Source organism: Lissotriton helveticus, chromosome 10 (genome assembly GCF_964261635.1).
Source record: "Lissotriton helveticus chromosome 10, aLisHel1.1, whole genome shotgun sequence".
Taxonomy (NCBI): Eukaryota; Metazoa; Chordata; class Amphibia; order Caudata; family Salamandridae; genus Lissotriton; species Lissotriton helveticus.
Genome location: NC_136071.1, coordinates 276,571,807 through 276,589,674, shown reverse-complemented (window position 1 = coordinate 276,589,674; position 17,868 = coordinate 276,571,807). Strand labels below are relative to the sequence as shown.

Below are 17,868 nucleotides of genomic sequence, written 5' to 3'. Positions count from 1 at the left end.
CCCCACTAGCAGTTTTGAAGGCGAAATGGGAGGCGGACCTAATGACGGAGATCCCTGACGTGGCGTGGTCTGGTATAGTTGAACGGGCCTGGAAAGGGACGCGCAATGCGAGGTTTCAGCTGGTGCATTTTTACATCTTACACAGAGCGTACCTGACCCCTGACAAGCTCCATAGGTATTTCCCGACACACTCGGCGGCCTGCCTACGCTGTCCGGCAGAGGTGGCTGATTTCCAGCACATGTTCTGGTCCTGCCCGGCGCTGGGCTTCTTCTGGCAAGGAGTGGTGGAGGGTCTGCGGGAGGTCACTGAGAGGGATTTGCAACCCACAATGGCACACTGCGTCCTGCACTGGTTCCCACACACATCGGAAAACAAAATCACTAGTAAGTTCCTGGATCTGGGTCTGCTGCTGGCGAAGCGAGCCATAACGTCCCAATGGAAAGCAAATAGGGGGCCCACAGTGGAGAGGTAGCGAGCGGAACTCACTAAATGGGCCAGCTGTGAGGGGGAGATACGTCTGCAACTGGCACTTAGGGCAGGCACTGATACTGCTCTGGAGCGGGCTCGGGCCTGGGGGCGGTTGGTACTGGAACTCACGATGCCGACCTCTGACAGCGAGGGCTCCCCCGCAAATATCCCTGGCCCTTAGCCACCATGGCTTGGGTAAGTGCTCGGTCCAAATCCTTTCTGGGTTTGCCCCGTGCCCCACGTGTTGACTACATTTTACTACTGCCTAATCCTGATTGTCGGTCCCGGACCTGCTGTGCCCGCGGAGGCATCGAACTTCCTCTTGTGGAACTCTGACACGCCAGGGGGAGGGGTGGGGGAGGGGGGTAGGTTAGAGACTAGGGGGGGTAAGAGATGATGGTGTTTAGGGAAGGGGGGAGTGTGAGGAGGGTGGAACGGTGTTTGTTATTGTTCAAATGCTCCCTGGAACAGGTACAGGGGGAACCGGATGTTCAGAAACGCAGCCATATGCACTACCTGAGAAACAGCTCTTTGTGAATGCCCTTACAAATCTTAGGGAATGATGCTCTACTGTATACTGCCGCTCGACCTCCGGGGTGTGAGCTGAATGGCCGTGTTAGACTAAGTTTTCCATATCAGAATTGTTGCACCACGAAGATATGATGCTGCCCTCATTGGGGGCTAGGTTGTACGTGTATTCCTGCTGCAATAAAAATTCTTTTAAAAAAAAGGAACGACCGGGCCCAAGTCACCCTCATGGCTCCGGAATGGACACAAGGAAGTTGGTATCCTGAGCTACTGAGCATGGCAGTTGATCATCCGATCTGGCTGCTCCTTTGGGAGGATCTTATGTCATAACAACAGAGGAGGGTCCTCCACTCGACCTGTCCACTCTCCGCCTTCCTGTGTGGAGATTGAGCAGCAGCAGTTGACAGCTTTCAACCTTCCTCCTGAAATCTGTACTGTCATTTAGGCGACCCTCCACCAAAATGGGATACGCCTTGGTGAGCCCTTTCTGAAGTCTTGCTCTTTATTCTTTTGTTTGCCCATTAGGGCTCTGCTCTGGGTACCTTTAAGAGATAGCTCTCTGCTCTGCCTGCCTTCCTGCGCCTGCCTGCCTGACCAGTCCTCTTTGTTTAAATTCCCTATTGTACATAGGCTTTGTAAGGTCTCGTCCCCATTCATTATGCCTCAGCGGGACCTTAATTTGGTTCTCATTTTTTTTTTATATATGTTCCTTTCGAGGCTCTCCACAACTGTCCCCTCAGACTTCCCACACTAAAACCAGCCTTCCTTGTGGCAATTACATCTGCCCGCAGAAGTGATATGCAAGCCTTATCATCTAAGCTGCCTTGCCTCTCTGTCTATCCTGACAAACTGGTGCTTTGCTCAAGGGCCTCCTTTCTGCCAAAAGAGGTCACCCCATTTCATGTAGGCCAATCAATCACTTTGCCTACTTTTTTCACACCTTCACATGCCTCTAAAGAAGAGGAGCGACTCCACCGTCTAGACCCAAAAAGAGCGTTGTGGTTCTACCTTGACCGCACATGTGAGTTCTGTGTGGACAACAAACTCTTTGTGGGGTATGTTGGGTCAAAGGGTCAAGCAGGACAGAAGTGATCCATCTCTCGCTGGGTAGTGCTCTGCGGCAAACTCTGCTATACACTGGCCTAGAAGCAACCTCCTGAAGGCTTGCAAACTGTTTCCACCAGAGCTAAAGCTGTGACCACTGCGTTAATACGTGGAGTTATGGTCCTGGACATCTGCCAGGCAGCAACATGGGCATCTCTGAATACCTTTACCAAACACTACATCCTGGATTGTCCGGGCCATAGGAATGGGCACTACACCGGTTAGGTCCTGCAGGACATGCTTGAGTAAAGTTGGTCAGAAGACCCACCACTGGGGATGGTATTTCTTGGGTATCTATTAAAAGGTAAGGAATCTGCAGCTAGAAGTTTCTGTCAGTTAAACAAGTTACTTACCTTCGGTAACACCTTATCTGATAGAGAATATATCCGCTGATTCCTTATTGACCCACCCATCCTCCCTGCTCTGCACTCCGATTTCTAGGGTCAAGACAGGTCTCTTTCAGGGCTCTAGTTTATCCACACCGGTGTCCGTGTTCTTCATGGCTCCACTTTTCTGGACAGTGATGAAAAGTAACTGACATCAGTGCACGAGATTGCCCCCAAACAGGTGCCACAGACGTCACTTCCATTGTGTACGAATCATGCAGAGTCCATCGACACCAGCTATCGGCGCGCAGAGTACGGCTCATGAAAAATCTTCTGGATCCAGTGTGACGCCTTGTGAAATTCAAAGGTAAGGAATCTGCAGCTAGATCTAGTCTCTGCCAGATAAGGCGTTACAGAAAGTAAGTAACTTGTTTGTCAGAGTCAAGAAAGGGAAGGCGGTGCAGAAGCAAACCATCCCGCAATGGATAGTTCTCTGCATCAAGATCTTCTATGCATTAGTCAAAAAGCAACCTCCTCAGGGTTTGTGCACTCACTCTACCGGAGCCAAAGCTGCAACCACTCCGCTAGCCTGCAGAGTTCCTGTTCTTGTTATTTATCATGCAGAAGCGTTGGCTTCCTTTCACACATTTATAAAATACTACTGTCTAGACAGTCAATTCCAGTGTGACGATAATTTTGCCCGTTCGGTCCTTCTGGACTTTAGTCTAATCCGTATCACAGCCCCACCTCCGGGGAAGTATTGCTTGGGTATCTATTCTAAGGTAAGCAATCTGTTGCTAGAAGTTCAGATTGACAAGTTACTTAACTTGGGTAACGCTGTATCTGGTAGAGATTCTAGCCGCAGATTCCTTACTGACTCTCCTATCCTCTCTGCTCTGCGACGAAATGATAGTGTAAAGGAATAAACCCACCTAGGGCCCTAGCTTTGCACGTTAGTGGTCAGTGTTCCTCATGGCTCTGTACTTCTGGAGTGGAAAGTTGCGAAAGAAATGGACGTCCGTGTGCTGAAGTGACGCCTATATTGGCACTGATGATCACTTCCGACGCCATGCGGAGCCAAATTATGCTATCTATTGGCGCGCCGGGGCGCTGTTCAACAAAAGTTTCTAATCCAGTGTGATGCTTGGGGAATATTCCAAAGTAAGGCATCTACGGCAGGATAGTCTCTACCAGATAAGGCATTACCGAAGATAAGTATCTTATGCATTAAAGTTTAGGTTAAACTCAGTGCTCCTGTACTGTTTATCAATTTACAGTTGTTGTAGATACCGTTTACCAATAGATTAAACTACTATTTTTTAACATTAGAAAACCGAGGACCAGCAAAATAAAACACTTGCTCAGGATTACACAGTACTATTATTTGGTTAGGGGGATGAGCTGAGGCTAGAGGTTCAGTGTCCTCGTTTTGTACGTAATAATTAAATCACATTTCCTCAAGAGCTGATGCATTGTGCGCCAATACTAGGCAACAATGCAGGATGTTTACCTTGAATCTTTTGGCAGAGGTGACTAGTTAAACGAGTAAGCATGGCTAGATAGTGTGTCTATGCAGTGTATACAAACGGCTTCTTAGCAGTAGACATAAGTAAGTGGACAGGGGTAAGAAGATAGTCTAAATGGGTCCAAATAAACCATTCTCCTGCTACTTGGAATGGATTGATTATTGATGCTCCATTTTTCTTCACTTCAAGAAGATGTATTGTCTTCAGCTGCAAATGTCTCCCCAGGCTTATGAGTTTGTCCTTTGTGGTAGATTTGCCTTCTTGTCCCAGTGTCTCTAATATAGTAAGACCATGCAATAGCGCTGAACTTTAAAACGCATCCAGCAGCTAAGGCTTTTGTCCCCCAGAAGTTAGGAATGCAACTTTTCTTCTAACACACATGCTGAGCAAGTGAGTAACCCAAGAATAGCCAATAGTGCACACCAACCACCTCAAGCCAGATCTAACGCTCTTCCCTTCTCTTGCTTGCTGGCTCAGCATTCTGCCATTTTTTCTAATTTACTGTCTAATTGACCTCCAATCGCCTACTCTAACTCATCTGCTACACCTCTGTTCCCCATCTCTGACCCCTAACTTCTCTTGTTCGCTCCTTGAGCCCTGACTCGTGCCCAGTTTAAACCTTATGCCATACCTCTTTCCCTGTCGAAGTCCTCCTGCTTATCTTGCTCTGTATCAAAGCCCTCAACCATCTCTAGCCTTAACTCCCTTCACTCCTCTCCTGAACTCACTGTTGTTCCATCTCTAACTGCCAGTGCAGGACTCCCACCAGCCCTCCAATTTCATGTCTTACTGCTCTCCACCATCTGACTGGTTCCGTCTAACTCATACTCTTTTTTTCAGTGTCTAACCCACAAGCATACCTCCTCCTTATGTAGACGTCAGCCTCACCCTAGATCTACATGTATCCATTGTCTCCCTAAGCTGTCAATGGTTCCTTGAATAATACCTCTTTCATTTCCAGCTATGACCATTACTTACTCCTGCTGTAATCCCCCTGCCACTGTATCCGTTTTTTGAGGTTGGATAATGGTTAAACTATCACCTATTAACTTCAGGACAAAATTGACTGTCAAGGTATTGTAAGTTCTCTTTTTCATCCTAGCTACTTTTCCATCCCTCTTTGTTTTAAATGCTCTAAAATCACCACTCATCCCATATTTCCCTTCATCTTACCCGCCCCATCTATGCCACACTTTTTTTTTTTAACCCTATTACTCAATCTGTCTTCCAAGTATTTCTGCCTCTGGACTCGTGAGATTTTTTTTGGTGTTGATGAAATAGTGAGGGCCCAATGGACATCTACACAGCACAAAGTAAAAACAATTTACATACTGCTGTGTACATCCATGCCATCAATATACCCCCAACATTTTCTAGCTCACTCTTCAGTTTCCAGCTGAGAATATGGGGAATGTTTTTAGAACAAACATGTATACCATATAAACATGCATTTTTGAATTACTAGTAAAAAGTACACCATGTAAACGTCTAATTGCGGATTCCCAAGTGTACTCTCTTTATTGACACTATTTTTCCAAATGGAAGCTTCAATATTACGAATCTCTTGGATGTCTGAAATGTGCAGTTTAAAATCACATTTACACTCTATCCTTTCAATCTAACTGATATCGGGAGTGGATAAGGCAAGTAGATTTCTTTGCAGAACAAGTACGTATGTACATTTTTGTCCCTTGGGCAAGTAGATTTTTTTAAGCAATTCCATAACCCTGCATAGCGTGTAGAGCTGTAGATTCACATTCTCCTGCCCTCCTCCCTGGGAGCTTGTGTTTATCTCTAAAATCTTTTAATCAGTGTAGGTCACTGCTCATTCCACCTGTCGCACCATACCTAGGTTTACACTCCATACATACTCCTGCTGTGCGAAAACAATCTAACATTGAGTCAGTGCCCATTCAATAGACCCTAATGAGAGGAGTCGCACCACATCCTGTGACTTGAGAGCCAACTTAGAAGAAAAAACAATTTGTAAATGTTCGAGCCCAACACTAGATGACAGGAGTATGCGAAGCATGTAAACCTACAGCACTACACGGTACAAACAGATGCTTATGTAGTAAGTAGCATTTTCTCATTTTTTTCACCACCTCTCACCTTTTCAATCTTGCACCATCGCACAGAATTGCTTGAGCTACTATCTTAGTGTACACTTTGTTCTGGCCGATAAGGTTTTTGAATTGGAATATTGGCTGGACTTTTTTACTTTTTCTCCATTGATCATCAGCGTTGACAGAAAATGACCTTCTTAATGGATACAACAACCAAAGTCACAGAAAAGTAATGGAGTTAAACCAGTGTTTTTTTAACTCTTGGTTGCTTTCTGATCCATGTTTCCTTGGCTTTCCCCAGCTATAACAAAAGGTAACCAACCATATGAGAAGCATTAATGACAGCGCCCTGAAGTAGCACTCTAGTCTGAATTACTAGGTCATGACCCCTTTGTACAGTATCACAGGCACTACAACCTTATTGGCCCTCATCATTGTGGTATATCTTAAGACCCTTAGTGCAGCTAGTTTAGAACCCATGTCTGGGCGCAGGAAACTCTGAAACAATAAAGGTATTATTTTCAACCAGTGCTATTTCAATTTCTTTTGCATAGCATTTCAGTAGATCATTTTCTAGTTTGAATGTTCCATTGGGATACCCATTTTTGCTAATAGAGAAGAAAAAATCCATCAGATGTCAGGTTCTATACAAATGTAGTAGTAGTAGTAGATGTTGTATAAGAATCCCTCTTCTCAGAAACCTTATGCTAGTATGGCTAGCATGATTAATTCTACCAGAGTGCTCTAGTGCTATCATGGTATCTTATGTTGTCAAGTGGGAAACATATGAAAATATAAAGAAAAGGAAAAAAAATATTAATGAGACCAAATGGGGGGAAAACATTTTTGAAATGGGAATGACGATTTTGTTTTGGTAAATTGAAAAAGAACAAAAAATGCACTTAGCTTTTCATTTACAGCAAAGTGTCTAGATGTTAACCCGAAGGCTCCAGTTGTTTTTATATTGTTTTTTAATTTGCCATTTGTTATTAAAGGGCCCACTATTCTCCATGGAAGAAAGTTGTTGCCTCTTAGGTTGTTGTGAACTCCAAAATTCCATTTAAGGTAGCCTGTCTGCAATTGATCCACATTCAGCCTATCATTAGCTTTCGGAGAACCTGTAAAAGTGTCCTTTTAATCTCAACAATGACTTTTCTATAACATTAGGTGACGCAGGTCTGCCACAAGCCACATGATATCAAAAGTTTCAAGAGCTTACAGAAGACATGTCGGGGTCGACACATTTTTATCCTGCTGGTGTAGACCGGTTACGTCTTGAATAATTGGAAAGTCCCGACTAGATTTTGTGGTGTGGGCTAAAAGTCAGTGGTAAATCCTACATTAACTTCTTGAATTGATCACTGATTTTTGATAAGCCTTCCCACCAAGTTATCGCTAGAGTTCCTGCCAAACTGCCAGAGCATCCACAACTATGCCCACAGTCGGTCCAGTGATTAGAGGAGCTGAGCCCAATTGATTGTGTGTTTTCCTTCCAAGGAACACTGTCTCCTGGTTGAAGACTGATAACCACAGCAGATACCCGGTTAGCAGATATGCAGTGCACTGGGTTCCCAAAAACTGAGACAAGCTAGCTATTGCGTGTTCTCATAGTGTAGTAGATAGAAGTAGCTCTAGCGTGGTAGGATGCCTGGAACATTCTAAATCTGGTAGAATTGTTTATTTTATTCTCCGTGCTAAAAACATGCATCAAAGCTGTTTTAATTGTACTTGGTGTGGTTATTAGTCACGTACTAAGCAGCAGGATGAAACTGTTGGAATAAACACTTTTAAATGTATAGTGTTGTTTCTTAGTGTAATGCTTGAGTATGCTGATCCAAAAAAGAAATTGGTTTTTAATTACCACTGCATCCCTGAGACCTTTAAGGGACTGTTAGTAACCCAGAAAGCATTGACACCAGATCAGCAGGAATGCTCAGTGGGCTGTGCGGGGCTACAGTAACCTGGACTTCTGTATTCATTGATGATGCACTGAACAAAGCCTCTGCATCTGTGAGTAGGGAATCCAAACCTTGTAGACCTGGGCCAGAGGTTACCTAACAAAGTTGCAGGTAAGTTTAGTTAGCTTAATGTAAGAACAGATATTGAATAAAGAAACTGTACTTTCATTATGGAATTCCAGAGCAAATTATGGACACTGTTTTTGAAGGTGCTTTGAAAGAGCATAAATGTTTATACATGTTTTTTATGTTTGCATGTTTTGTTAGACGGAGGCTGATCTTGCAAGAAACTTTCCCGGAAGGAGAGTATCTAGCTCAAACAACACACCTATATCCAGGCTTCCTGCCAACCCTTCAAGAGTGGACCGTTTGATTGTGGATCAATTGAGAGAACAGGCCAGAGTATGTTTTTTATCATGTAAATTGTATCCCTGATGGATAAAAAAAATCCTTTGTTTGAAAATATCCACTATGATCTCTGTAGTACGATTTTAATAAACAGGATTCCTGACCCAAAGCCCTTTACCATTGAGTTTTCCAGAACTTAAAAAGTTTCCAAGATTTAAAATACCGATAGCACGCAAGAGCTGCAAAGCTGATGGAAGTGTTCTTTGATTTCATTACATTTTCTTCCTATTGTACAGGAACATTTCAGTTCTGTTAAGGACAGGGAGGCTAGGATTATAATGGACATCAACGAAATAGCACTTATTCTTTTTTTGTGTGAAAGTGGGTGATGAACAATTTTCTGCGCTCCGTCTTGTTTCTGATCTAAACCTATCTAAGAAAACTGAGGAGTTAATCCAATCTACTTGGAATATTACAAACTATAGGATCAGCGAGAAAAGAAAACATCAAGACCATAATAATTGTATAACCATCATCTTAAACATGGATATGAACATGTAGTGAAATCAGTTTGATACTGGTTAATGATAGATGCAACTCTTCTGGAGGAATACTTCTTGCAGAGGTAGACTGGCGGGGTATTCCTTGCTTCCATGTACTTAATAGAATTCAAATGTTCCTTCATTGTAGAGCTAGGAAATTTTACATTCAATGTCGGGACCAGAGGCTTTCGATTATGCTAGTTTAAATCTTGCTGACTACCAGCGATGCAAACCCCACTACTAGTTTAAAGTTAAAACATCTAAAAATTGAATTTGGAGATCAATCTGCCGCCTACAGAATATCCTCTAAGCAGCAGCTGGGAGTGAAAGTCTTACACTCCATGCAACCTCAAGTTGAGTGAGCCCCAAAACTGAAAACTGTCAATGCCTCTCCACCTGGAGTCAGCTGATCTATCTGGTGTTAGTGGGAGAGGATACGGGGCCATACGGCTCAGTGTGGAGAAAAGGAGCTGTTTGGTGTCAGGTGTTCTAAATTTCGCCTTCATGGCCTCATATGACCTTAGATACCTATCCACACAGAGCAGGTGATTATCTGGAAGGCTGAGTAAGATACCTTTCTGATGTTGTTTTCAATTCTTGTAGAAACTGGAAAAGACTCCCCATCTGAAGTAAGACCTGGCAGATAAATCCAGTGCACTTACATTAGACATGCATTTGCAAGAAATCAAACACAACACCATATCTAGTTTTGCTGAAAGTTTCTTCATACAAAGGTAGCAATTGTATTGTTAAAACTCCAAAAGTTTTAGAAATGTGTTAACCTCTCATAACAAAATATTTAGCTTTGGGGGAGGAAAGACAAACACTCTGGTGTAACCTACAAATCTAAGGGGGTTCCTCTGCCAAGACGCCATTGAGATCAGCGTGACCTGCTGAAATTGCAAGCTTGCAGGTGTTGATGTTCTGGTATGCCAGCCTAATGAACTTCTTCCAAACATGGGAAGTGTCAAGCACTTAATAGTGTTCAAGTGTGATCAAGTGATTCAGTAAAAGGTGCAGGGTCGGTATAGTCTCCTGAGTCAGAGGCTTGAGAAAATGAAAATTGATAAGCGCTTTCTTCCTCCTGTGAAAAGCATCTCCAATCTGCACTCAATTCGAATAAGTTTCAAAAATTCAAATTGTAATTCAAAAGGTATTCAAAATATTTGTTTATATTCTTATTTCATGATTTATAACATTGTACCGTTGTATACACGTTTACAACTTTTTAAAATCCAATTTAGTAATTGTGCCCAATGCATTTCGGGCTGCGCCCTTCATCGGGATATGCCAGCCTGCCATTAGCCAGCTCTCCAAAGAAATTCAGGAAATGAATTACGACTGTCTCCACTGGAATCAAACCATGTTCCAGACACCAACATGCCCATTGTCTCCAAGCTGGGCTGTATTGTTTGATGGTGTGCGGTAACTATGAGTTTAGAAGAAGTTTGAGGCTTGTTGCAAAAGTCTCAGGACTTTCAGCATGTCCTATAATCTTCCATGTAACTGGCTGGAGGGAGCACTCTAGCATCAGTTGGTGATGTGAACCGTGAGAGACCTTCAGAATGTTTGGCTGAACGAGGGAGAAGGATCATATCCCCCGAAAACTTTCCAATAGAACTGGAAGCCGAACTTGAGATTTGAAAGAGTATTACCAATATCGCACGTCTCCTTACCTGTGTTGACAATCTTGTGATTATCAACCGCTAAGAAGGCATAATTCTGAGTTGGGCATCGGTCCGGAGTTAAAACATATGTGGCTTCTGCAAGGGTAATCTACCATCAGATTCTGCGTGCCTGGCAGGTATTCTGCTGCCACTGATATCCTCTTATCGTGGCTGAAATGCCAGAAGCCCTTGGCCAATTCCACCAGTAGCTTGGACCTTGTTGTCCTTTTCAAAGAACACTTCCAGAAACTCCAAGCAGTTGATGCTCATGGTCAATTCTTTTGACCTGTGCCCACCTGTGGTAACCTCTCCACAGCAAGCTCCCAATCCTGAACGGCTTTTGTCCGATTCCGTCACAAGGTCTGGAGAACCCCCCACAGATGGCGCTGCCGTTTCACACCTCAGTGTGGTCTAGCCACCGCTGTAAATCTGTTTTTGGTTCCTCCGAACTTTCCACCTCTTCTGTGTAGGAGAGTCCTCTTCTGAGATGGCGGGCCTGTAGCACATGTGACCCAGGAAACTAGCCTGGATCAAAGATGCCAGTAGTCCGAACAGTCTAGCTAGAAGTTTTCCTCTCCTTGGCCATCCTTTGTACCTTTTTGATAGATTTAATTTTCTTCGGGGGGGTGGGGGTGGGAGAGCTTCAGAATATATTGTCTACTTTAAAGTACAGAAAGATTTTCTGAGATGGTGCCGTCTCTGAAATTTTTCTGTCAACGATGAACCCAAGACTGTCTCGGATTGAGATTGTCACCCATAGTTATTTTAGACTTTGAGGACTACTCTGGTTCATATTAAGGATGTTTTACCAAATAGGCCATTAGGCAAATCACTCGGGCTCGTAGTCATTCCACAACGGGTCTCAGAAACAAGGAGAAACACTTAGGGGCTGACAGTAGACAGACTGGCATGCAGTGATCTCGCAGATCCAATTGTTTCATGGGAAATGCAGAAATCTCCTGCCTGGAGGGTAATTGTGATTGAGAAATATGCATCCTTTAGATTAATCCTTGCCATCCATTTGTTATGGAGCAGGATATTCCCGAGGGGAATGGGATTCCCTCCATCTTGAAAGGGAAATAAATTAGCCACCAATTGAACTCCCGGAGATTTGTTTTACTGGGTTGTGACCCATGTCTGCCTTGGCTACTAGAAAGAGATAAATTAAAAAACCTCTTGGATGACTGGAGGATAGTATTTTTGCCCCTTTTTGGTGTGGAGACTGGGCCCCTTGCTCTATGATCAGTCTTTATGCTTGAGACCAAGACATGGAAGTAGGCTTCCTCATCTAAACTGGGGAATCTTAAAACGCTGTATGAAAACTTTGGACAGTATGAATAACCTAAGCATCCCCCGTGATCTCTCTCTGTCTCTACCTTGGCAAAAAAAAGTCTAGCCTCCCTCCCACCTTTGTTTGGGAAGAAAGGATAGCTCTTACCTGCAACTCCCTCTTGGGCATTTGCATTACCTCTGAAGGTTTCTCAGCCTCCATGTCTTTAACTTCGAGTGAGGGAAAAACCCTCCAATTTTTATCTGGTCCTTCAACTGATGGTTTCTTTAGGAGGGTTGGCAACATTGGGAGGCTTGAGGTTCACACAGCCAGACATGCACCCACTTTCTCTACTGGTCCCTACAAATAGTTTCCCCAAGACCATCTTCATAGATTGTTCAGCTTTATCCAGACAGGAGAAAATGGTCACTGATTTACAGAGTTTCTTAATTAAAGAATCTCCAAACAGTCCCTATCTTTTACAAGCACAGCCTCTGATCTAACCAATTCCCCAAGCTTATGGTTGATCTTTATTATGAGCGATCAGCACCCCTCAGTTGAGACAATTGGCATTTGAGGAAACAGATTTCCCTCTGTGCTAACCCCTATAGAATCTCAGGGGAAATTACATTGCCAGTCTTTTTCTCCTCCTCTGCCAAATCCAGGAATTCCCTAAGAGCGCCTGCGATGTCTAATCATTCCTTTAAGCACGATCTCTTAGGTCTATAAATCCCTTTCTTGGAATACTTTACAAATTTAGTAATGTCATCTGCCTGTCAATCTTCTGTTTTATCGCTGCTTAACTTTCTAAAGAAGTCCTGGGATACTTCACTTTGTAGAGAGTTCTTCTGGGAGGCCTTGCGTGGTATTATGAGCACACTCTGTGGTTCACGGTGCCTCATGTAGGGGTAAAATGCTCTGCGCAGAGGCAAGCAGGAGAGATTGTCTTCCTAGGGGCTTCAGAGTGGAAAACACTGCCTTTTGGAGTGAGTAGTCAATTGCCTCCACCAAGTAACTGCCAATAGGCAGGAAATATTTCTCCGCTGTGACTTCCTCTAGATAGCTTTGACCACATCAGAATGATGCAGTGGATTGTTGATTTTAACTGAGAGATGGCAGCAGAAGCAAAAAGACCAAAGACACATTTGTGGTGCTTTACCTTTAAAGTTGTTGCAGAACGGTCAACCCAATCCCAAATCTATAATAGCTTTTAGATATTCAAGTCTAATAAAGGATCAAATATCCAGAGATGTTAAAAAGACATGTCTGAAATTAATAGAGAACATCAAAATATGTGGTAGACTCCTTTGAAAACGCACACTCACTACTTGCGAAGGACAAGAAATCCTAGAAAGGGGGCAGCGGGCAGAGTGGAGCTTGAGTCTGGTCTGAAGACTGCCCTCTTTGGGGCATGCCTGGTGCACTATGTCCAAAGTGCAAGTCGAGCTATGGAGGCTGCGCGAACCGCAACAGCATACGCACTGGTCACAAAATGCACCAAACAAAGCCCTTCTTCCATTACTTGGCACAACAGCATGAGGTAGACCTGGGTCAAGAGGGAAAGACAATGAGCTGTACCCTGCATGCTACTGACAAAATAGGCCTGGCCACTACCACAGGAGACAGCTGAAGATTACCGTATAGGAAATAAACCAGCACCAGCCAAACAAGCCTATCACAATCCATAGTAACCACATTAGATAAATAGCACTTAACTGGCTGCGGAGTAGCGAAGAATGAGGAAGTGATATTTCCTTTATGTTCGTTATTTGTGAATAGAGAAACTGTTATTGTATAGCATTGTTCTTGGGGGCTCATGGGATATGTTGTTTCTCTTATGTTTTGGCTTCTGAGTCTGCAGCAGTAAAGAAGAAAGATAAGTGTAGTCCATAACCTCCCAACCTGAAGTAAATCTGGTCTGCTAGGTTTGAAATAAAGTGACCATATAAAAGAAAGATTATATAGCAGGGAGAAATAGTGATTACGATTTCATAAAATTCACATTGTTCATTAGTCACTGTCACAGCCTGAAATGTTTGTTACATCAGTAGAGTAAACCAAACCTTTTTTCTGTCAATGGTGCTGCAAGTGTAATGATTATCTAAAAATGCCAAAGGTGTTTGTTTTAGCACTTCCCATCAGAATGAATTGTTTTAGCACTTCCCATCAGAATGAATTGTCCTAAGTCATGTTATTTAATTTCTATACCTTAAACTAACTTTTAAGCAGTTGATTTATGTAATGCTATGTGCATGGATGCTATTTTTTTAGTGTGCAGAAACTCATCAAATACTTTTTTTGTACAGCATGCTGTTCTGTCCTATAATAACCCACATTTAGAGGAAGTTTCATTAAAATGATTTGAGCAAATCATTCTCATTTAAAAAATCTTTTTATTTCTATTATTTTTTTTGTTTCAAATGGAGAATATTTAATTGTGATGAATAAGTCGAAAAACAGATTCCTCACTTTTACAATACCCATGTCCCAGACTTGCACTGTAGAATTTCTACAGCATGGCTCTCAGGCGCTAGCAGAAGGAGTTATGAAGCTCCATGTAGGCTTTGCGCCAATACAGACATGATGGAATGGAACCACATATAAGCGCCACCCCTGTGTGTGTGCTGATGTCTGGTCCTTTCTTCCAGCATGTTATGATGAGGATCTTGAACTTCACTCCCAACTTTTGTAGTTCTTATGACAGCTCCAAAATTTGTAGATCATGTGCAATGGAATCATATCCCCTCTGAAAACTACAGGCATAATACCTTACAGATAATGCAGGATGCATAGGTTGATCACAAATCCTTTGTTGCCTGGGCTCTAGTCCCGACTCTTAAGGGTGTGACATGTGCAATCTTATGCACCCTAGGCAATCCGGGGCTGGGAAGCAAAGCTTTACATCGGTGAACGCAAAAGGTTGTGGTCGAAACTCTGGTACCACTCGCCCCTTCAAATTGTGTTCCTGGTCACAAGGCCATTCCTGCAGATCCAACCTTTCTAGATCGAAAGAGAAAGTACAAGAGTGTGACGATAAACCTTGCACTCTGAAGTCCTTGATGTCAGACTTAATTCCTCAACTGACCAGAAGTTCCCCCGAGTTTACTGGGCAGTTGACGCCACAGCAGATAGTGGCTTTCAAGGTGGTCAATCTGCATATCCTTGATGCAATTCTGGGCTCCTTTGTTGCACCATTGTGCCTCATGGACCCTCTGGGGCTTCCAGTCCGATTACCATCAGTGGGCCTTCCCCTGACGCACTCTGTCCCCCAGGCACCCCATGCTTACCCATACTGACGTACAAGCTGCCACTCTTTTGTAGCATCATCACCTGTATCAACTCCACCGGTGCCAAAGGATCATCCATTACCAGCACCCATGTGAGCCTCTGAATCAACATCATCCTGAGCCCAATCAATGCAGTGTTATGAGATCCGGAAAGCGCAACAGATGATTATGCAGTCCCTCCAGCCCGTGCCTCTGCCCCATAGCAACTATTGCCAGAGCTTCTCTTAGCTTTTAAGCTCTGAACCTATACAAGAGATACATAGGGTCCCCATAGGGCAGATATAATGATGGAGAGAGGAAGAGGGCTGGATTGTTGATGCACTAAAGTTTAATTTACAAAATGCCAATAGGCTAGACACCTTGTTGAAATTGAGCTTAACTTCCCATATTGACCATCAACTGTACTGAAGTGCCTCATTTGCAGCAATGGTCCGGAGGACGTCTGAGGCACAAAATATTCTGTTGCCCTCCATTGACAACAGCAAACATTCTAACAGAAATCCTTGAACTAGAGCAGACATAGTCAAAGCCCTTACTACTGTTTAACGATGCCCTCACTGACATCTTGATGGCTCCATGGTCCAAGCCTTTTTCTTGTCATCCTGTCTATAGCTTGGTGACCTATCCCTGCACCCACTGATCTGGACTTCCTAACTAAGCACTCTACACAGGAAACTCTTAACTGTGCAGGCAACAACTTGTGATCTTGACTCCTTTCGCTGTTGACGTCTTTAGTAAGACAATGTTTTAGTCTGCAAGCTTGACCCTTGGGTCCATCAATGCAGGTTGGTTACTGGACAGGCACACCAATGGTTGTGAGATATAGCAACACAATCTTGCTGGCAGTCTAGAGGACCTCAGAGCTTTTCTGGCTCAGACAATATATCAACAGAATGCAGCAAAGCACTTTATCTGTGCGGTCCTGCACACTACCAATGATTTTGACAGGGTCGTTGGCATCAGTACCGTGCTTATGAGGCATGCATGGATGCGATCACCAGATTTTCTGATGATATGCGGGCATCTCCAGTGGATATACCCATCGATGGGTCCATACTCCTTGCCGCATAGATCTATAAGGCGAGTCACAGCACATCCTTTGGGGCAAAACAATTTCCCTCATCATCGACTGATCAACAGGCACAGTTACTCCCGTATTGGAACTTTCATAGATTCCCATTGCTTGTATCATTCCCCGTCGTCGAGAAATGGGTACAAAGAAAGAATAAGGCCTAGGCCTCATCTCGTAGCATATCCACCACTTTTTGTAAAAGAGACCAAATAAAATAAACAGCCAATCAGAACAGCCTCACCCATAGAACTTTCCTGAGAGAGTCTCAGAGCCTCAGATGTTCTACTGCACGTTGTGCAAGGGAGTCTTCACTGAGCTCTGCTCAGTTTTCTTCAATTTATTCTTAAAATTCAACCTACTTTTTCACTTTCAAATTCAACATGTCAGACAAGGAGAAGAATTCTCATTTCATAGCTTTTGCCACCTGCTCCAAAAAGAGACTTTATGTGGAGGACAAATATAAACACTGTATTTATTGTTTGTATCCTGACCACAAAGCTACTGACTGCAAAATCTGTCGGACCTTCTCCACCAAGACCTTGCGGGATCGTGAGGGATGTGTACTCACTTGGCTTCAAAAACTAAAGTCACAGAAAGATCCTGTCTCCAGTGACAGTGATGACTCTATCAGCTACTTCACCGAGGAGATCACAAAAAAGCGGTAGGTCTTTACCTTCTTCTGACCCCCCTTCAAAAGCCTTACAAAAGACCTCTGATAGGTCTGACAGGCGTAGTCCCATCAAATCTCCCCACCAAGGTATAAAGGAGTGGGAAGGACTTGCTTCAGAAGTAGCACCTGCGAAGAAGACAAGCTATGTGCCTTCGGCTTCTTCACCCCCTTCTGAGAAGGCTAAAACTTTCAAAAAACCAGCTTCTGTCCCACATGAGGGAAAAGCTGACAGAAAATTTTGCTCTTCGACGACAACAACATAGATACCGTCGACGACGACTTCAAACACCTTACCGGCGTCTACTTTGGCTCCGTCGACGGGCTCGTCGATTAGAGTTTCCTCATCTCCACCTGCTTCGTCGACGACGACACCACGCTCAAATGTACCATTAACTCTGTCGTCGAAATCTACTCTGACGACGTCGACGAGGATGACAACGGTGATGGTGTCGACCACGGCGACGACGACAGCGTCCAGCTTGATTATGACAACGGTCTCCAAGACGGTCCTGTCGACGGTGGCCATCTCCCCGTCGACGGTTCAAACATCGTTGTAGGCGGCTCCGTCGACGATACAAAATGTGGCAATTTCTATACAGAGACGTCGCATTACACCAGAAATGACTTCTCCCCAGAAAGAGACACCCCTGCCTCCTGCTCTCCTTTTAGATGAGGAGTTTTCGAGGACGATGACAGTCCATATGGTGCTGCCGTTAGCCCATCTCAGCTGCATGTTAAATATCAGGACTCTGACTCTGACAAGTATTACATGGAGCAGCAACATTATGAGCCACAATTGAGGTCTCAGGAGCAATATCAACAGGCAATGGTCTGTGTGCCATCTTCCCTCATTACGAACTTGCAATTCATTCTTTCTGATTACAGAAGGAGATTTCCAACAGTGTCTCCTGTCCAAGAAACGGTGCAAGTGCCTCCAACTCCACTTGCTCTTCCGGTTACACCTCAGCTTCCTCCTCAAATTTCTTTGCCGGAGTTACCTGAACCACAGCAAACTATGGTTACTGTCCAAGATGA

The 17,868-nt window shown here is 43.9% G+C and overlaps 1 protein-coding gene across 2 annotated transcripts in view; it reads left to right on the top strand.

The window, feature by feature from the left end:
• Positions 1-17,868, top strand: part of LOC144786252 (meiosis-specific coiled-coil domain-containing protein MEIOC-like) — a 262,476-nt gene that overhangs the window by 150,305 nt on the left and 94,303 nt on the right. For both annotated transcript variants that reach the window (XM_078665297.1, XM_078665298.1), the window contains exon 5: positions 8,245-8,379. In XM_078665297.1, coding sequence (XP_078521423.1) covers positions 8,245-8,379 — 135 coding nt within the window. The remainder of the gene's footprint in view (positions 1-8,244; positions 8,380-17,868) is intronic.